Here is a 22736-nt window from a genome sequence, read left to right on the forward strand (position 1 = left end):
ACATTGGCCGGATATCTATAGCTATATAATCAAATCAGATTTTTGTAAGCCGTTTATTTTTTACCATCCATTTTTTCATACAAAACTGATTTAATCACATAACTATCGATATCCGATCAACGTGATTTGTTATAGACATATAGTACTCGATAATTTCTACCCATTGAATAGTTTGGATTATCGAAACGGGATCTGTGGTGGACCTCCACAAGCCGAACAGTACCTTCCAATCCAAGACCGAAGGAAAACCATTCCCTTCTTAGTTTTTACCTCTAATATCTCTCTACCTTTTCTAGCATTTCCTTGTATTTTTGTTTTGAAAGAGCGTAGTGTCAAGATAATGTACTTTTACATTAATAACTGAATTGTTGATTCGATTATTTATTTATCTTTCTTTCTATTTCTATTTTGAATTGTTGGGGAGTGGATTGATTTTTTGACTATTTTAGCCTGAGGTTAAAAAACCTAATTTTGGAAGGACTTTTGACTTTTTTGATTTTTTTGTGAGAGAAAGAATGTAATGATTATGGATTAGATGTGATTTTAGGGAAGTGATTGAGACCACATCCAATCACCACCCCGACCACCCCACACACACGTGGCGGGTGGCGATTGGAGGAGAAGGAAAAAAAGAAAAAAAAAAAAGAAAAACTGGCCAATCAGGAAGAGAGAGGGTCAAAGGGAGTGCCTCCTTGAGGGGATCCAACTCATTTTCCTTTGTCTTATTAGGGCTAAAAAGCCTAATTTATTTTTTGTGCCTATTTTAGCCCCAAATCCACCCAAACCCACTTCCCAAACAATGGCTTAATGTTTCTCCTTTGAATAATTTTTTTTTTGGTTCGACAAGTAATGTGTTAAGTCATCTTCATTGAGGCTAAAAAATCTCAACATAGTCGCTTGATAATTTTTAGCTTTAAATTAATTTGTAATAATTATTCAATTTTTATAGACATGCTTAAATTATATTTATAACATTCGTAAGTCAAAAAAAAAAAAAAAAAAAACAAATTTACTTATACAGTAATGTATTATTAATTAGTGTCATTAGGGCACTTGTTAGAAAAACTCCAAAATAAAATGCTAGTGTCGAACCATATTATTCTATAGTGAAATTTGCATGAAATTTTTGCTTTTATATCAGCATTCTATTTATTGGCTTTTGTAATGATCTTGCTAAAAAATATTCAAAAAAGGTGAAGAGCACAATTCATTAGGACCAAAAAAAAAAAGACAAAACACTTTTTGTTAATTTTATAATTTTTAAATGTTTTTTTTTTGTAATTTTAAAATATTTTATTTAAAAATTTTAATGTTAAACAATACTATTTGCTAACATTTATACAAAATATTAGGGTAAACTACCAAAAAGTCCTACTAGTTAGATTTATTCCCATCAAATTCTACAGAAAATAAATCCTAATAAATTATAGCTAAAAAAAAAATTTTATGACGATTTTTACATATGTCGTTAAAATTGACAATAGTATTTTTTTGTAACAATTTTTATAAATTATCATTAAAAATTACAATTAGTAACGTATCCTGTGACAAATTTTTTAAATTATCGCTAAAATTTGAAAATTATTAACTTTTTTTTGTGACACTTTTTTTACTTGATCTCTAAAATATATAATTAGTGACATTTTTTTAATAATATTTAATAAAAAAATATATCATTAATTATTATAAAACTTATTAAATAATAAATTTACTTATTAAAACTTACACATAAATCTCCAAAATAGTACATACCCAAATGATGTACCAAATTTTTTACAAAGAAATTTGGTAGCATTGCCTTTTTGCCTTTTCTCGTCGGTTGCATCTCACTGGTTGGTGAATAAAACAAAGGTCAAAGCTGCCATCTGCACAAGTCTTTGAAAGGATGCTGGAAAGGCGTAAGGATCCTCTAGAGTGACGTCCTAGAGTGATCTCTTACAGTAATGAAAGGATGCGCAACATGTGTCCCACTCTGTCTTTTAAGGGTTGAGATTTAAACTTGTTGGAGAAAAATGGTTGAATTAAAAATTGCCTCATAAATGTGTATATAACTCACACATTTAAGGCTCATCAGTTTTACAAAATTGATTGGGCAGTTTTGCTAGCATTAGTTGCCAACCTTGATGGCTAGAGGCTCTTCCCCTCTCCCCCATAGTGTATAAAAGGAGGCCCTATTTCTTGAAAAGATATATAGAATTTTTCCTTGACATCCATACACTGTTAGTCTACTTCTCCTATAATTTTCTTTCTGAGAGAGAGTGTTGCCGTTGTCCGTTCGCTAAACTAATCAGAAGGTGCTTCTGTTGTAGTTAGTAAAAACCGTCGTATCCTGGGAAGTAGACGCCGGCGTACCTCCAGCACCCAACAGTGAGGCGGCGAATCTATTTTAAGGAGACTGTGGTATCACACAAGCTTTAGTTTGCTTCCTTTAACCATTTTATATTTTATCTGTATTTTATTCAGCATGTTATTTTTCCTGGAATTGAATGTTTGTTTTGTTCATCTCATAATTTTGCGATATGCAATGTGAAATTATGTAATGTGAGTAGTTTTTCCCAACAAGCTTAAAATAGATTCGACGTTTATCATAGAATTAGATTAATAGATTCATAGGTGTATGTAATAATTTTGCATGTAATTGGCCACTGGTAGTACTAGCGAGTTAATTGGTTTATTAGATGCATGTACATAGGGTTAAGCTTTTGATTTTGCCATTTTGTGTATACTACTGTTTGGTCTTCCCATGGCATGGAATAGGCCACTGTTATCAATAGAGAAGAAGCGTTCCATTGGTACAACATTAATTCACTGTATTTTTTAATTAATTTATTAATTTATGGTGTACCGGTTCATGCCTTGTATTTCTAGATTTACATGCTTCTAGTTCACATGCTTCTAGTTTACAATATAAATTACATGTTCATTCGGGTTTAATTTTTAGTGTAATTTACATTTCTAGCATGTTTATTAGGTAGTAAATTTTCATGTAACTTGTACCTATTAATCTTTAATTTAGGTGTGGAGTTGTAAAGTTTATAACTTGCCTATATTTAAATTCATGTTAATTTCTCTATAACTATTTGCATGTTAATCATGTCATTTGCAATTCTTGCCCAGTAACATGATTTAAGTATTTAGGAGTTATAAAATGTTTGTAATTTGCCTCAATTAATTACATGTTTAGTCTACCATAAGTTCATATGTAACCTTTACCAATTTAAAATATGGTTTAATTATATTTAATTTAGGTCTATAACTTATATAGTTAATTACATGTTTATTATGTTATTAATTTTTTACAGTTTTTTTTAGTTTAAATTCTAGATTTGTAACTTAAGGGTTGGTTTTAATCTTTTCTTACAGTTATTTATTAGTTTGTTTGCTAGTACCCTCCCCTTCAATCACTACTTTGCCAAAAATAAAGAAAAGCTGAGGGAGGTGTTGTTGTATTTTGCTGCTAACTCTTTATTGCAGGAATACTTATAGAAATGGAAAAAAGGATTAATTTGGACTAAATATTTGAAGCAATTGTTTGCTTGAGTGTTCATTTGTGGTTATTCACCAATATGTAAAGCACGTTTTATTTGCTTATAATTATTGTAGCAATTTTGTTGTAATTGTTTGTACAGTTTGGAACTTGGTGTGTTTAACCTAGTTCATCCCTTGGAAAATTTAATTCTTAAAGTTGTTTCCCATGGACTAGGAGTCAACATGCTCTTGAAAGTTTTGTCTAAGGTTAACTGGGTTTTAAGTGGGACCGGTGTGACCCCTCCAGTCTTCTTGGAAACTTTCCTAACCATGTTCGATTCTAGGTTGCGTGGTGAGACTAGTTTTGAATTAAATTTCAAATTGTGGGATGTTCTAGTGTTAAGTTTGATTTCTGGAAATACAGAATAGTGAAAATTTTGCTGTAATTTTTCAGAAATGGCAACTGTCTCTGATGCTGCTACTGCTGCTGCTAATGTTGGTGGGGATCCGAACCCCGGGGCGACTGGCTTGCCAACCCCTGCTGTGACCTCAGTGGTCAATCCTCCTGTTGTTACTCCAGCTGTTCCGGGAGGACCGCTCAATCATCACGAGCGCCCGGAGAAGTTCACGGGAGTGAATTTCAAGAGATGGCAGCAGAAGATGCTGTTTTATTTGACTACTCTAAGCCTTGTGAGGTTTTCTGAGTGAAAATGTACCAGCCGTAGAGGAGAATAAGCAAGATAAACAAAAGCTCTTGGCTCTGGACGCTTGAAAACAAGCAGACTTCTTATGCCGGAATTACATTCTGAACGGCTTGGCGGATCCGCTTTTCAACGTGTTCTATGCCAAGAAATCGGCTAAGGAGTTGTGGGATGCCTTGGACAAAAAGTACAAGACCGAGGATGCTGGGGTAAAGAAATTTATCGTCGGCCGATTCCTGGACTTCAAGATGGTGGACTTTAAAACTGTCCTGAGTCAAGTCCAAGAGTTCCAAGTGATTCTGCACGAGATACATGCAGAAGGGATGGTCCTAAGTGAGTCATTCCAGGCAGCTGCTTTGATTGAGAAGCTGTCTAACGGCTGGAAAGACTTCAAAAACTACTTGAAGCACAAACGAAATGAGATGACAGTCGAAGAGTTCGTTGTCAGGCTCCGGATTGAAGAGGACAACAGGAAGAAAGGATGGACTACCTCCACTGTCAAAGCTAACATGGTTGAGCATGGCGAGTCCTCGGGAGCGAGGAAAAAACCACCGACAGGCAAAAGCTCAAAGTTGGGGGCTAGAAGAGGAATCTCCAAAAGGCCAGCCTACAAGCCAAAGGAGCCTACTTTTAGGTTCGATGGCAAATGCTTCAACTGTGGAAGTGACGGGCATCGGGCAGTTGACTGTCTGAAGAAGAAGCCCTACAGGAAAAACCCTTCCCAACACAAAAACCGGGCACATATGGCTGAAATGGAGGAATTGTCACACGATGTGGACGACATGCATCTATCAACCGTCGTGTCAGAAGTGAACATGGTGGGGTCAAACCCGAGGGAGTAGTGGATGGACACTGGGGCCACTCGCCATATTTGTGCAGAGAAGAAAATGTTCACAACTTTCGAACCGGTTTCAAACGGGGAGAAGTTGTTTATGGGAAACTCTGCAACCTCAACTGTTGAGGGTAAAGGCAAGGTGATCCTGAAGATGACTTCAGGAAAAGAACTGACTTTGAACGATGTCCTTTTTGTGCCGGACATTCGTAAGAACCTTGTCTCGGGGTCTCTCCTAAGCAATCATGGCTTTCGCATGGTGTTTGAATCAGACAAGGTCGTGTTGACCAAGGGCGGGGTCTATGTGGGGAAGGGATATATGTCAGGTGGTATGTTTAAATTGAATGTAATGACACTTATCCCTAAGATTAATGTGAAAGCTTCTTCTTCTGCTTATATGCTTGAGTCTCTTAATTTATGGCATGGTAGATTGGGTCATGTAAATTTTGACTCTTTACGTAGATTAATCAAGTTAGATTACATACCATCTTTCAAGATTAATCCACAACACAAGTGTGAAACTTGTGTAGAAGCAAAATTGACAAGATCTTCTTTTCATTCTATTAAAAGAAGTACCCAGCATTTGGGTTTAGTGCATAGTGATGCGTGTGACTTGAAAGTTGTACAATCACGTGGTGGCAACAAGTACTTCATCACTTTTGTTGATGATTGCACTAAATACTGTTATGCGTATTTGCTTAAAAGCAAAGACGAGGCTATTGATAAATTTATTCTTTTTAAGAATGAAGTTGAGAATCAATTAAGCCGGAAAATCAAGGCATTGAGAAGTAATCGTGGTGGTGAGTATGAATCCCCGTTTGCCAAGACTTGTGCTCAATTTGGGATTATTCACCAAAGCACAGTGCCTTATTCGCCTCAGTCAAATGGTGTTGCTGAGCGGAAGAACATGACGCTGAAAGAGATGATGAATGCAATGTTGATAAGTTCTGGGTTGCCACAGAACTTATGGGGGGAAGCAATTCTCTCCGCGAATTATATTCTTAATAGAATACCACGGAAGAAAGTGGACAAGACTCCATATGATTTGTGGAAAGGTCACAAGCCTTCATATAAATACCTACGAATATGGAAGTGTCTTGAAAAAGTGGCAGTATCTACACCCAAGCGGGTTAGGATAGGTCCGAAAACCATGGACTGCATTTTCATTGGTTATGCACAAAATAGTAGTGCATATAGATTTCTTGTGCACAAGTCTGATATTTTAGATATACACAAGAATACTATCATGGAATCTAGAAGTGCATCTTTCTTTGAAGATGTATTTTCGTGTTGTCCCCAAGACAGGGTTCCGAGTTCTATGAAAGAAATAGATGATCACGAAGACGATCACATAGATGATCACATAGATGATCACATGGATGATCAAACAGCTGATCAAATAACTGATCAAGTAGATGATCAAGCTGATGAAGTAGATGAGCCAAGAAGGAGTAAAAGGGCTAGAACCACAAAGTCTTTTGGTCCAGACTTCTTGACATATATGTTAGAGGGAGAACCTCGAACGTTCCATGAAGCTGTGACTTCACCTGAAAGTCCTTTATGGAAAGAAGCAATTAAGAGTGAGATTGACTCCATCTTACAGAACCATACTTGGGAGTTGGTTAATCTACCCCCAGGCAGTAAGGCCTTGGGGAGTACGTGGATATTTCGAAGAAAGATAAAAGCGGATGGGTCAATTGACAAATATAAAGCTCGGCTAGTTATCAAAGGATACAGACAGCAAGAAGGCCTGGATTACTTTGATACGTATTCACCTGTGACAAGGATTACATCCATTCGCATGGTGATTGCAATAACAGCTTTACGTGGTTTAGAAATACATCAGATGGATGTAAAGACAGCTTTCTTAAATAGAGATTTAGATGAAGAAATCTACATGGAGCAACCCGAGGGGTTTTTAGCTCTAGGAAAAAGTAAGAAAGTCTGTAAACTTGTCAAGTCATTGTATGGTTTGAAGCAAGCTCCCAAACAATGGCATGAGAAGTTTGACAATGCTATGTTGTCAAATAGGTTTTGAATCAATGAGTATGATAAGTGCGTATATGTTAAAGACACTGACAAAGGTTATGTCATTTTGTGTCTATACGTTGATGACATACTCATTGTTGGTAACAATGATGAAATGATTAAAGCTACCAAAAGATTGTTAAACTCTAAGTTTAACATGAAGGATATGGGCCTTGCAGATGTCATTCTGGGTGTTAAGATCACCAGAACATCTGGTGGTATTGTACTTTCTCAGGCTCATTATGTTAATAAGATACTTGAGAAATTTGGAAAGTCAGATACAAGTATGTTTAGGACACCGGTAGACTTAAGTCTATATTTGACGAAGAATAATGGTGAGAGTGTCTCTTAACTAGAATATTCTCGGGTCATTGGGAGTTTGATGTATCTGATGAGTTGTACAAGGCTGGATATCGCCTACGCTGTTAGTAGGCTGAGTAGATACACGAGTAATCCTAACGCTATTCATTGGAAGGGCATTATGCGGGTGTTGGGGTATATCCGTTACACCCTGGATTATGGGCTGCATTATACCAGATACCCAGCGGTACTTGAAGGGTATAGTGACGTAAATTGGATATCTAATATAAAAGATTCTAAATCCAATAGTGGTTATGTGTTTACCCTCGGAGGGGCAGTCGTGTCTTAGAAATCTGCCAAGTAAACGTGTATCTCGAGATCAACGATGGAATCTGAGTTTATTGCTTTAGATAAAGCAACTGAAGAAGCTGAATGGCTTCGCCAGTTTGTTGGGGATATTCCACGTTGGCTGAAACCTGTGCCAGCTATCAGTATTCATTGCGATAGCCAATCAGCGATTGATCGGGCACAGAGTAATATGTATAATGGAAAGTCTAGACATATCCGTCGTAGACATAATTACATACGACAACTACTCTTAAATGGAGTTGTCTCTCTAGACTATGTCAAGTCTAAGGACAACATTGAGGATCCGCTAACCAAAGGGTTAACTCGAGAGTTAGTAGAAAAGTCATCAAGAGGAATGGGGTTAAGGCCTTTAGTAAAGGTTACCGGAACGGAAAACCCAACCTAGTTGACTGGAGATCCCAAGATCTAGGTTCAAAGGGACAACCTAACTTCGTGTAACGGGTGAGTCACTGAAGAGGTAAATCCTCTTGCCCATTCCTTTATACAGTGATGCCCTGTGGGGGTGGAAGGTTAAGCTAATGCTTTTAATGAACTTAGTGATGTGGTATAATGAAATACCGTATCTAGGTCACCTATGTGAGTGCAAAGTGGGGCCGCTTCTTTAAGAATTGCTGAGGCCGAATTCTTTAAAAACACTCACAGAACCAGGCTAGTGTTCCAGGGCCATACCGGACACACCAGTGAGAGCAAGAACAATGGTTGGACTAACTCCTGTGTGAGGTCTAATGTCTCGGTTTACATAAACGGCAGAACAGTTCAAGACATCACGTTCACTGGTCAGCTAGTAAATCCGATAGGCTTTCACTACGAAAGGTTCAAGGCCAACAGCTACCTTTTCTGATGCAGGGTTAGTCTATGTGCTCTCTCTCTTTCCGAGTCTTTGTTGATAAACGTTGAGCGTTTGCTGTATTCGGTCAATTTTTATTCATGTGGGAGATTGTTGGAGAAAAATGGTTGAATTAGAAATTGCCTCATAAATGTGTATATAACTCACACATTTAAGGCTCATCAGTTTTACAAAATTGATTGGGCAGTTTTGCTAGCATTAGTTGCCAGCCTTGATGGCTAGAGGCTCCTCCCCTCTCCCCCATGGTGTATAAAAGGAGGCCCTATTCCTTGAAAAGATATATACAATTTTTCCTTGACATCCATACACTGTCAGTCTACTTCTCCTATAATTTTCTTCCTGAGAGAGAGTGCTGCCGTTGTCCGTTCGCTAAGCTAATCAGAAGGTGCTTCTGTTGTAGCTGGTAAAAACCATCGTATCCTAGGAAGTAGACGCCGGCGTACCTCCAGCACCCAACGGTGAAGCGCCGAATCTATTTTAAGGAGACTGTGGTATCACACAGGTCTCGGTTTGCTTCCTTTAACCATTTTATATTTTATCTGTATTTTATTCAGCATGTTATTTTTCCTGGGATTGAAGGTTTGTTTTGTTCATCTCATAATTTTGCGATATGCAATGTGAAATTATGTAATGTGAGTAGTTTTTCCCAACAAAACTCACCAAAACGATGTTGTTTTGATGAGTATATTAAAAAGAAAGAAAAAAAAAAATCCTTCTTCTGGGTTTCTTTTCAAGTTGTTGTTGGGGATAGTTAGAGAGAGAGAGAGAGAGGGGGCTGAGAGAAGAAGAGAAAAGGAAGAGGACATCGAGATAAGAGAGTGTTCAATGGGTTTCTTCGGCGGTGGGGCAGTAAGGCAACGAACTCCTTCGTCGGTGGGTTTCTTGCTCAACCCCTCCTCTCTCTCATCCTCCTCTCTCTCACTTACAGTTCTGTTCAAATCAAAGAAGGCGAAAAAGGTTTAAACTGAAATTAGTTGAAAACCCAATTCAAGAAGTAATACAAAATGAAAAAAAAAAAAAAATCTGGAATAAAAAACAGAAAAGGCAATACAATTTGGGTTTGATTTCAATTTTTCAAATTTGGAATAAAAAAACAAATTGATGACCCAATGTAGGTTTGGTGGACATGGATGAAAAACTTGCAGCAGAAAACCTTTTGGAAGAGTTGTCTTCATACCATGGAGCTATAATTAGACAGGTAACTTTCATTAGCATTTGGTTTCCTTAGTCCTCGTAAGTTGTTATATCTGAAAGTTTATTCTTTCAAAATTTATTGAGTGTGTTTTAAGCAAGATGGGGCTTTTTTTAATCAATATATAGATGAAACAAATGGTGGAAATTTACATCAAACTTGCCGAACTAGAAACAAAGAGAGAGGTTTGATGTGAAACAAATTAATGACCCAATTTGTTTTTGTTTGATTTCACACAAAAACAGAACATAGTGAAATTTGAATTTGTTGGATTTGTTGAAGTTTTTTTAATCTATTGGATCTGTTGAAGTTTTTTGACTAACAACTTCTTGGAGTTTCTTTTTCACCCCCTCATCTGTCTCTCATTCTTTCTCCCTCTTTCTCTCCCTCTCTCTTTCACTCTCTCACCTTCGTTGTTTGTTGAATGACTGAAACAAAGGGAAATTTGATTTTTTTAAAAAATTTACTCACAAAATGACGTCATTTTAGTGAGATTTTAATCTTAACCCTTGGTTCTTCTAGTGAGACAGGTGTCGCCTTTTGCTTAACTCACTTCACCAGATCACTGCAGGAAGACACTCTAAAGGATCCTTACGCGTTGGAAAAAGGAGTCCGGATCGAGCAAGGATCCCCTCCTTGATTCCCCTCCTTGACTCTTTACTTGGATGGGTTATTGGGTCCATTTTTGGGTCAATTTTGATGATCCAAACTGTTTACATTTTAGAATTTGTTATATAGGCCCGTTTGTTTTGGGAAATAGAATGGAGGGGATTGATAGTGAGGGGATTAATAGTGAGGAATTATTAAATTATTTTTATATAAAATAATAAAACAAATAAAAAAATATAAAAAAAATAAACATTATATTTTAAAAAAAATTCCCAATATATAAAAAATAAAAAAAATAAAAAATTTTCTAATCCCCTCACTATTTTTCTAATACCATCTCTATCTCCTCCTTACCAATCTCCCTTCATTCTCCTTACTAATACCAAGGGATTACTAATCTCCTCCATATCTCTCAAAACAAACACTCCATTCTCAATCTCCTCCTCACTATCAAACTCAATCCCCTTCCAATAACCCCAAACAAACGGGGCCATATATCATACCTATAAAAAATCAAATTGATCGAATATCGGAATAACTAAAAACTGTTTATTAAAAAAAAATTAATAAACAGTTTTATTGTTTAATAAAACTTTTAGTTCATGGGTTTTTTATATCTGATCGACTTAATTTTTTACAAATATGATATACATGACAAATTTTAAAATATAAACGATTCGAATCATTAAAATTAGATCCAAAAGTTGGTCCAATAACCTATCAAATAAGAAGTTAAGTAGAAGAGTTAAGGATGGGATCATTGCTCGTCCGGATCCTCTTCTGACTCTGGAAAGAGAGGGATCAGTGCTACTGAAATAAACAATGTCCCAATTTTATTTGTTTTTTTGGGTAAATTGATGGGACTCACAATTATATAGGCAGAATTCAGTGAATTATATTTATCAAAAGGGAAGTGATTGAGACCCTCTCCAATCACCACGCCCACTATCTCACACACACGCGGCGGGTGGTGATTGGAAAAAAAAAAAAAAAAACTGGCCAATCAGAGAGAGAGGGGTCAAAGGGGGTGCTTCCTTGAGGGGGTCCAACTCATTTTTCTTATCAAAAAGTGAAAAATATTATGAATATTAATATTATAAACTTTTTTTTATTTATTTGTAATTTATTTCCATTGACACCACTGGTAGATAGTTTTCCCAATATATGGGAAATTTCAAATTAGTGTATAAGTTGAAAAATAATTATAAATTACTGAAAAAATTTATAAATATTAATAATTAAAATTATAAATTTTTTCACACATATATTATATTTTTTTTGCAAGGATTTCCCAATTATAAATTAATATTTTTTTTCACCCCTGCGTGTAATTTCCCAATTATATATTGAGGTAATAAAAGAATGGCAAGAATCAGTCACCCTGTTTGGTTTTAAATTTTCAAAAACAGGTTTATGAGTTTTCAATTTGTATTTTTATATTTTCAATATTTTTAATAGCATTTTTTTTAAAATTTTAAATCCAATTAATCTTAGTTTACTTAAAAAGTAAAAAAATTATATAAAAATCTTTTAAAAATCATTGAATACAATAAAGTACACAAATGTATTTAATTTTCATATATTTTTATATTTTTTCATTTGGTGATTTTATTTTAATTTTTTTTTCTTCCCAAATATACTTTTTAAGTGTATTTAAATGATGGGGGCATTTATTCATAAATGTCTTCACTTTCACCTACTTATGTTTCACTTAGTTCAAATTATTTTTTCATATTTCAATAAGTTCTATGAGTGACATAATTAACAAAATATCTATAATAATAATAATAAGGTGAAACATGTATTAATGTTCATATTGACAGTATAAATATTCCGTGATGTGAACATTCACCCTGTCAATATGAATATTAATGTGAACATTTACATTGTCAAATATGAACGTTCAAATAACTAAATTGCTAATGTTGTGTTTGGTTAGGGGATTTGGAAACGGAAAGGGAAAAGGTGTGTGAGACTAGGTGAAATATAGACATGTTTTATTCACATTTTACCTACCTTTTCCATTTCTCTTTCCAAATCCCTCTCTAAATCCCCCAACCAAACACAACATAAGGGTTCAAAAAATATTTGTAAGGGTAAAATTATTCATAAAATACCTTAAATGTGAAAATTAGCATTTGCTAGATCAAATGTTCAAATAATAAGACTTATTAAAATATAAGAACATGTTAAGAACTAATCAAAATAAAATTATTTGTAAAAGAATTTTCTAATAAATTCTCCATAGAGGTATATTTAAAAAAAATTTTAAAAAAATGTATAAAATATTAAAAAAATACTAAAAACAAAAAATCTAAAAAAATTAAATAAATAAAACTCAATTTTTTAAAATATAAATTAAATTTTGTAAAACCAAAATAATGAGCATAATTGAGAGGGACGACAAAAACAAGTAGTGCCCTGTAAATACCTAAATTTTTTACAATGAAAGCCAAAAGTAGCCTACCATCCCATGGAAAAGTTCTGTCGGCATAAAGTTTGGCATATCCTACTCAACCAATGAAAATTTTAAAAACTTATAGCGAATGTGTTATTAATTTAAGGGAGAATTACGACTCAGCCGATTGTTTTAAAAATATTTTTAAATTAGTAGTAAAATTTATAAATATTTCTTGTTTGGTTTGTTTCTAAAAAAAATTTTGAGAAAAATTCTTTACAAATAAATTTTCAAGAGTAATCAAACAAAAAAAAATCTCAAAATTTTGTTTGGTTACCTACTTTCCAAAATCTCACTCTCTCTCATATACATCAAATCAATTACTTTATTTAAAACTCTCTTCCCAAAACAATTTTTCAAAGTCATTTCTAAAAAAAGACAAACCAAACAAGTTTCGTACTTTTTATCTCAAAAACTATTCTACAAACACAAACCAAACACACCTTATAGCTTTTTAACTAATTTGTAAATATTTTCTAAATTTTTAGTGTGGTGTAATTTCCCCTTAATTTTTTTTAAAAAAATAACTACAATCTTTTTTTAAAATTTTCAATTATTGAATTTGGGATAGAGCATATAATTCTGAAAATTATATTTTGTCTTTTGAGATATTTAATTTCATAATAAATGACCCATTTTATGAATAAATAATCAAATTAATTAGCAATTTCTAATGATATTAAAAATATATTTCAATTAATAATTTAGGTAATTTTATTATTATATAGGAGAGTAGTTAAAAAATTTATTTTTTTAATTAATTCTGCTAAATAAAATTTTTTGACAAAGATATATTTATAATTTTTTAAATCATAAAAAATAATTTATATTTTAAACAAATCTCAGCAGTTTATTTATAATTTCCCTTTGCAAAAATGCTCCCGACCTCTAAACATTCATCACTAAATTAGCACTAATGACGTGGCTGCCTACGTGGAAAACGGATGCAAACTCGCCCATTTCTCCCTCTTTCTTATTCATTTCAAATTTCAAATTCATTTTCACAGCACAATACATTTGAAGACTCTCTCTCTATTCTTCATTCTCTTCTCTGTTGTGCCTCTCCTAGGCGACCTCCCTGACGAGCGTAGCTCTGCAACACCAGCGACCCGACTAGACGAGCGTTGCTCTCCAACCCCGGCGACTATCAAGGTTGAACACAGCTTCTACAACCCCGGCGACTTGACGAGCGCAGCTTCTACAACCCGGCGACCCGTCCGTCTTCCCACCGGACTCGCTTCTCTCGACTCTCTGCGTTTTCTCGACAGATCTGTGGCGTGCACAAGTTAGTTCTCTCTCTCTCTCTCTCTCTCTCTATATATATATATATATATATGCCCTGATTTGTTGAAGACAGATTGTGACTTTGCCTTTGATTTCACTTTGATTTCATCTATATATATATATATGCCCTGATTTGTTGAAGACAGATTGTGACTTTAACTTTGATTTCACTTTGATTTCATATATATATATATATATATATATGTATATATATATATATATGCCCTGATTTGTTGAAGACAGATTGTAACCATATTATTTTTGAACCACAAATTGATATAAAATTTTTGAAATTATTTCAACCACAGATTTGGGAACAATTTGGCAGTCAAGGCATTGTCATAATTGATCAAAAAGTATTTGTCTACAATTAGATATCTATTGAAATAGAGTAAAAAAATTGTAAAAAAATTAAGTATTTGTCTAATTGTAAAAAAAATTATTTACAATTAGATATCTATTGAAACATAGTATATTATTCTTTAAATTAATCTTTGAAACATATTTGTCCAGAAACACTATGGATCTCTTTTTATGTTTTACCTTACCAGAACTCTAATAGCTTTAGATTTAATTATCTCAATCAACCTTTATTCATCCCTTGTCCCAACTACTTCATCTTACCAAAACTCTAATAGCTTTAGGCTTTAAGTATCTCAATCAACCTTTATTCATCCCTTGTCCCAACTACTTCAGATCAAGTTTTGAAATCTTGTAATGTAATTTTGTCATATATAACAACATTGTGATTTGAATCATTTCTCAAAAGTTTTGATAGTGTGACCAATTTTCGTAGTGTTGGCTTCAATCATACATTAGGGTTGTAGAGGGCATGATTTGCGATAGTAGTAGTGTGAAAATTAAGAATGACACTTGATGAAGCTGTGTTGGGGGACAACTCCAATTCATGATAGATATATATGTATAAGATTCATGAGAGATGTAAGTAGAGCTAAATTTGGAAAAATAGTGGCTAGAAGATGCTGTACAATCACAGGAAAATCTGGGCATGATTTGTGCTGCAAAAGGTTTAGCCTTTTCTGTTGTATGAATGATTTAAGGTTCAATGTTTCATATGATGAAGGTTTTAAATATTGATCTTGCAGTTAGGTATTATCCTTTCAAATGTTGCAGAATGCAAAATAAGATAAATCTGTTATAAATGCCCATTTTCTGTTTGATTCTATTTCTTTCAATAGGAAGTTTGATTTGGATTTATCATTTACAAAAAATAGCAGCACTAACTACAAATTATTTCAATATATTTAAAAGATCAATTTGGCAGGATGGCCTTAGGCTCCACCTGAATAGATATGCATTTCAAATCAATAGATTTGTGATTGGATTTTATGAAAATATTAAAGTTTGTTATTCTAGTAGCATCTTTGCTGGTAAAAGAAGAATTCTTTGCATGATTTTAAATGACTATTTTTGCATAAGTATATCAAATACATCATCAATCCAAAACTAAGGTAACCCATTACAAACATACTTTAGACTGTTCTATTTCCTCCAAACAAAGTGACTTCAATTGAAATGTGTTGTGATTTATATTTTTTTTTTTCAATTAAAGTTGATGAATTTGACAGAACTTAGGGTCACTATTCTGTTAATTTGCACAGAAAATTTCTTGAAGAATCATTGTTCACAACATTTATCAGAAGTAAATGCCTAAAGACTCATCAACAATCAAGACATTCCCGTTGCTGGATGCAAACCAACGAAATCCGATGCATTTACCAAGTTGATTGAAATCTTTACTTTACTAACTAATTAGTAAATTTAGCACACTACCTTCAGAATTTGATGAATAATTTCAGAGCACAGCCACAATAAGTACCTGCGTTGATATGGAATATGATTCTCTAGCCTTTGTAATCCATCCTACATTCTCTTTTCTTAAACTAGGCTACACTATGAATTAATTTTTATTAAAAAAGAAAAAGATGAACAGATATAAAAGAATGAATCATAATTGGAACCCATAACCACAACTACCCTAAAAATTAGTCAAGCCATAGGCATGATCCATCCATGTGAATCATTATCCAACTATAATCCTAACCTAGTACCAAATGCCAGCACATAGGAATTTGACTTTTTGGGTTAACTGATTTTTTTTTAATATTTAATTTAATTACCATTTAGGTAGGTAAAACTTGACACCAATATTGCTCAACCATCCAAACCGCATTTTGTTGTGGGAATAACACTAACCCTTTGGAACCTCATTTATGCATCTTGCAATGAGCACAACGAGTGAGTGAGCACACATGATGCCCCTAAATTCAAACAACCGGCACATACATTGCACATCAAATTCGGTCGAATTATAATAGACAAGAAAGTCCACATGTTTCATCTTCCCAAAAAGTACCATAGCTTCCTTTACAAAATATGTACAAATTGAACCCTCTTCTTTGACCAGAAACGGCTGACAATAAACTAGTCTCTTCATCTCTGCTTGAACTTCTTTGAATTTTGCATTGGTGTAGGCATCCTGAAATTGCTTCTCAAAACCATACACAGTTAGGCAATCAAAGACTTTGTGCCGAGACTTGAAGTCAGCTTTCTTCTCTTTCTTTACCTTACTTCTCAAGGCATTGTCATATTATTCAACAAATTGTTTTAATGTAGTCTTTGGGTTGACATATACATCAAAAAAGGCATTCATACTCTCACTTCGTTGTGTCGTTGACATGCCAGCCCAAAAAATATCTTTGACATAAACAGGAACCCATCGCTGCCGCTCATCATATAACACCCCCAACCATTGATTCTCATAAAGATTGAATTTTGCAATCATCTCTTTCCATTTCATCTCGAATTCATCTTTTGTGAATGTGTCATACGCTGCATTTTGCAAATCTATCTTCATGGATTCATATTGGGAATACCCTTTCAATTTCTCCCGGAATTTTCTTCATGATATGCCATAAACACCATCGATGTCGAGTATTGGGGAAGACAATTTCTATCGCATTTTGCATAGCTTTGCACTGATCAGTTATTATAGCTTTTGGGGGATGACCTGACATGCAATTTAACCATGATTTGAATAGCCAAACAAATGTATCAGTGTCTTCACTAGATAACAGCCCACAACCAAGCAAAATCGACTGTCCATGGTGGTTAACTCCTACAAACGGAGCAAATGGCATATCATATTTATTAGTGAGGTAAGTTGTGTCAAATGAAACAACATCTCCAAATTCTTTATAAGCCCCCCGACTCATTGCGTCCGCCCAAAACAAGTTTCTTATGCGAAAGTCAGTATCTACATCAATCATATAATAGAAACTCGAATTTTGTGCATGCATCCTCAAAAAATATTTTTGAAGTGTATCGGAATCTCCTTCTCCAAGCCTTAAATTTTCTAGCTCTATCAATGTAATTTCGTGCATCTCGCTCATCAAATGTTAATGACTCATAACCCCCAGCTTCAACAACCATTGAGTGATAATTTCTAGACACCCCAATCCCTGCTTGATCATTAATTTCTAATCTTCTCTTCACAGGAGTAAAAATCTTCTTATTCATTGCAAAATGACGTGAGTCGGTGGGAATCAAGTCATGGTTATGGTCAAGGTTAACTGTAGTTAACATAAATCTCCCATCTTTTTGTAAGGTTGCCCGTAACCTTGCTTTGCAATCAATTTTTGTGGACAAAGATGGCTTTAGAGGGTTTACTTCTGATTTTTTGATTCTCTTTCCCGATCGAGAACATTCAATCCCAAAACATCTTAATTCCCCATCATCGCCACAAACTTGAGTTTTATAAGCTATGGAAAATCCAACATGTTTAGCATATTTGGGATAAAATGAATGCACTTCTTGCTTTGAGCTAAAACACATACCCCTCTTCGGTTTCTCAACTTCTTCACTCTCATTTAATAAAGGATTCTCAGCACTGTTCGAACCATTCTCCATTCATGCTCATTCAAAAATACCATATGAAATCAAATGATTTAATAGATTAATAGAATAATAGAACCAAGCTATTATGTTATTACTCTGTTATACTTACATATATACACACAGATTAACAATGCAAGCTCTTGAACAAATTATAACATATTACCCTTTCAACAGACTATAACATATTACTCTTTCAAAAATTAACAGAGCTTCAAATTGTAACAATTTCTAATCTGTAAGAGCTTCAAATTCTAACAATTACCAGATTAACAGATTATAACAATTTCTAACAATGCAAGTTACCAGATTAACCCAAAATCTGTCCAAAATTAGATTAACAATTTATAACAATTTAACAGATTTGGACTGTCATATTATCTGTTAATTAACAATATACAGATTTTGGACTGTTAATTAATAGATTAGCATTCCCAAACAATATACAAATTCCCAAACAATTTAACAGATTTGGACTGTCCAAACTGTAAATTGTTATAATCTGTTAATTAGCAGATTTTGGACAGAAATTTTGAACACATATTAAAACTGTTAATTTTGACAGAAATATGTTAATTAATAGATTAAAACTGTAGAGCTTAAAACTGTTAATTAATAATTTCCATAGCAGATTAACAGAAATTATATTTCATTACATATTTGGCATTCTCAAAATCTTATTTTATATATATATATATATATATGTATGTATGTATATGTGTAAGTATAGAGGAAGAGATGGACAAAAGCCACAGATAAACTTACCTGGATGAGGGACAACAATCAGATAGGGAGACGCCGAACGAAGGCACCGGAGACGGTGCACTAACTTGAATACGTCGGATGGTGGAGGAGAGGGACGGCGGATGACGCTTGAGCGAGAGGGGGAAGACGCTTGAGCAAGACAAAGACGGGGACGCAGACACGATTTCTTCTCCCTGGAACAGCCCCGATTCAGACGAGAGAGGGAAAACGCTTGAGCGAGACGAAAACGGGGACGGAGACACAATTTCTTCTCCCTGGAATAGAGCTTCAGAATAGGCACGATTTCTTCTCCCTCTGTTATTAGATTTTTGGGCAAGAATTTTTTTTTTTTTCTTTCACAGTGCGTGAAACACACGCACTGAAGTATGAAGGTCTGATTTTTCCTTCCTTATTTGATGCCACGTAATTAGAGCTCCGATTAGTGGTCGTAGTTTAGTGGTCTGAATCGGAGTTATTTCCCTTTGGCACATAATGACGTGGTGTACCATTGTACCAACCTACTGAATAATTTACCCATCCCTTCAGTTTTGGGGACACAGTTTTTTTTTTAACAGTTGCAGACACAGATTTAGAGAGTACGACTGGCATCCCATCACGTGCTTCCGCAACAAAGAAATTATTGCATGTGTGTGAGTTCACCGACACTGCTCTCACATTCACTAAGATGGTTAAGAACTTCAATGTTGATTAAGGCCTCGTTTGGAAACATATTTTTTTTAGTAATTTTTTGAATTTTTGGCTAAATATGGTGTAAAAAGAATAATAAGTTTGGAATGACTTTTTGATTTTTTTTAAAAAAAATGTGCAAAAAATAGAGAGAAAATAAAATTTTTGACTTTTCAATATAGGATGTTAGTTTTTTTTAGTGACTTTTTAGTTTTTAGACTAAAAAGTAATGTTGCCAAATAAGGTCTAAGACACTATTTGAAATAAACTAAATAAATGCACTTATTTGAGTCATATCATTTTTTTTTTTTTACACATTTTTTTGTAAAAAATTTAAAAGTATACTTATCATCCCAAATAACTCCTAAATTTAAAAGGAATTTACAAACAAAAAAAATAAAGTTTGACTTTTATAACAAAATTAATTTTTAATTTTTAATTTTATCAATTTAAATCTTAATTTTTTAATTTATTTTCAATATAAATTATTTATTTATTTTTGTTAAAGAATAATATTTTAGTCATTAAAGTCAAAAAAAATATATTTTAGATATCATATGTACACTTATATTGAGTTTGTTGACTAAAATACTAAATTTTTTTTTATATCAATTTTACTTAATAAAAACAGGATAATTATTTAGATTGAAAATAAATTAAAATATTAAAATTTAAATTGACAAAATTAAAAATTTAAAGTTTATTGTGAAAGTCAAACTCTAAGATTTTTTTTTTTAATTTGCCTAAATTTAATTGAATAAAAAACACTAAAATTATTTTTTTTACTATACAATTTAAATTTTATTAATTTATGTAGTCAAATAAAGTGAGAGTAAACTCAATTCCTAAATGTTATATTTGCTGAAATAAAAATATTATTAAAATATAGATAATCAGGAGTTTGAACATATTACTTAGGTGCTGTGTATCAAACAAAATTTTTACCCAATTAAAACATTTGAGTCCAATAGTAAAATAAAAATTCAAATCCTCTTTGATAAAACATGGTAAAGGCTATGTTTGGCATGGCATTTTTTTCTTTTTTGTGGTTATTTTAGCCACAAAAGACAAAACAGATTAAAGAGTTAATAAGACCAAATGTCACATTCAAACCATAATTATTTCATTTTTTCTCTTACAAAAGTCAAAAAAGTCAAAAAGTCCATCCCAAATGAGATTTTTTAGCCCTAGGCTAAAATAACTAAAAAACTAAAAAGCCAATTCACATTCCAACCGAAGGCAAAACCATACATAAAAAGAGTTATAATATATAAATAAAAAATATGTACAAAATGAATGGATAGAAAGATAATTTTACTTATATCACAAAATTAACTCTTTACACCCTTCTTACAAATTTGAAATTTTAGTGTCTTCCCATTATACATACAATAATACCAAATTTTGAAATTTTAGTTTCTTCCCATCTCTGGCATCACTATCACTGCCTTCGATAGCCAACCCCTAACCCTTCTCCCCACCGGCGACCACCTTCCCTATCACATCTAACTAATGCAATTTTTTTTTCTTCATTGTCCATATTTTTGTTCTTTCCAAATCTAAAAACATTTCCATGTCTCACTCTAATGTTTTTACGGCTGCAGGAAAATGGGCTAGCTCGCAATGAGGATGGAGTTGAAAAATGTGACAAAAAAATAAAATAATGAAGAGCATGGCTGGGTTGCAATGCGGCAACAGGTGACGACAAGAGATGGCGAGAGAGAAAAAGAGGATAAAGGGCAACGAGGGGTGATAATAGGAATTGTCATTTTGGGAAGTGATTTGGGAAAGGAATTGCCGGTGGGGTTTGGCATTGAAGGTGGTAGAGGGGCTATCAGGGACGGGAAGCGGGGTCGCTAGCGGCAGTTGCAATGGTGGTAACTGGTAGAGATGGTGGTAAAAAGATAGGTGTGGTGATAAATTAAGGTTAGGATGTTTGTTGGTAATTTTAGAAAGAGGTATAAGTGTAATGAATTTTTTTTTTGAAAATTTGGAATGTAATGATCTATTTTTGATATATAAATATAATTATATGTGATATAATTGTCAAATTATCACTTTTAAACAACAAAACCCTCTAGGGTTCTTCTTCTCAATATTATCACATAAATTTTGTGAATAAATAGAATTATCCGTGATATAATTGTCAAATTATCATTTTTAAACAACAAAACCCACTAGGATATTTCTTAATATCAACACTGCCTCTATCACATAATTTTTGTGAATAATTCTTATAAAATTTTGTAAAATTATACTTAGAAACATCAATGTGTGATTTTGTTTTGTACATAAATCTCACAATATACCAATCTCAACCACATTTTTTCATTTATGACTATATTTTCAATTACAATTTTTTTGTTTTAATTTTTTCATTTAGGGAACTTTTAAATATTTTAATCAAATTTTAATTTTTTTTTTTAAAATACACTTAACTTAGATATACTTTAAAAGTAAAATATTTGTGAATTTTTTTTTAAAAAAATAATAAATATAAAATATAACACAAAATATTAAATATTTTTGTACTAGGACATTATTTGTCTAAAACGACACCTATCTATCTATTTCTTCAAATATAACCTACATATTAATGTCACCTATATGTATACATATCTATCCGATGTCACATATTTGTCGGTTTCACCTCCACATGTTACCGACAACTTCTCCGACACATTTTGTATCACAAAAAAAAAAATAAATAAATCTTGAACCAAATAATATATGGATCCCATGGGCTCATTTGTTTGATGCTATAGCAGTCCGAGCGGTACCAACAGTGATGAACCGTGAATGAATATCATGTTTGCTTTGTTTATAGAGGTTCAGATTCGTAGTCCCTTCAGACTATGAAAGGTCTTGGGTGAGTAGATTACGAGTTTGGACAAGAAGATGGTATTAGAAAATAGTCCGTTCGACTTAGGGTGTTACCAGCCGTCCGGACATTCGACCAAGTGCAATTAATTATTATTATTTTTATATTTTTACATGTTGGACATCACATTTTGAAATAATGTTATTTAATAAATTGTGTTTTTTGTTCAGTAAAAACTATGGGTTTTATTTGTTTTATTATTTTATATAAAAATAATTTAACAATTTGCATACTACCAACTATCATCAAAACAAATATAATTTTACTTAATTTCCGCACTATCAATCCCCTCAATTTTAGCTTTGAAAATAAACGCCCCCCCTAGCGGCCCCCCATAAGTGTAGACTTTTCATTAATTAACTCAAAAATAAAACTTGAAAAGTCAAAAATTATATTTATTTAGGATTAGGCTTCTCTCATG

General features: G+C 33.3%; 1 protein-coding gene across 1 annotated transcript; it reads right to left on the reverse strand.

Moving 5' to 3' along the window:
- Positions 1-17370: 17370 nt before the first annotated feature.
- On the reverse strand, positions 17371-18018 carry LOC145820780 (protein FAR1-RELATED SEQUENCE 5-like). The gene has a single exon (XM_082917350.1). The coding sequence runs from the start codon at positions 18016-18018 to the stop codon at positions 17371-17373; it is 648 nt and encodes a 215-aa protein (XP_082773476.1).
- Positions 18019-22736: the final 4718 nt, after the last annotated feature.

This window comes from Camellia sinensis, chromosome 1 (assembly GCF_055761805.1).
Source record: "Camellia sinensis isolate YWXY chromosome 1, ASM5576180v1, whole genome shotgun sequence".
In the NCBI taxonomy this organism is placed as follows: domain Eukaryota; kingdom Viridiplantae; phylum Streptophyta; class Magnoliopsida; order Ericales; family Theaceae; genus Camellia; species Camellia sinensis.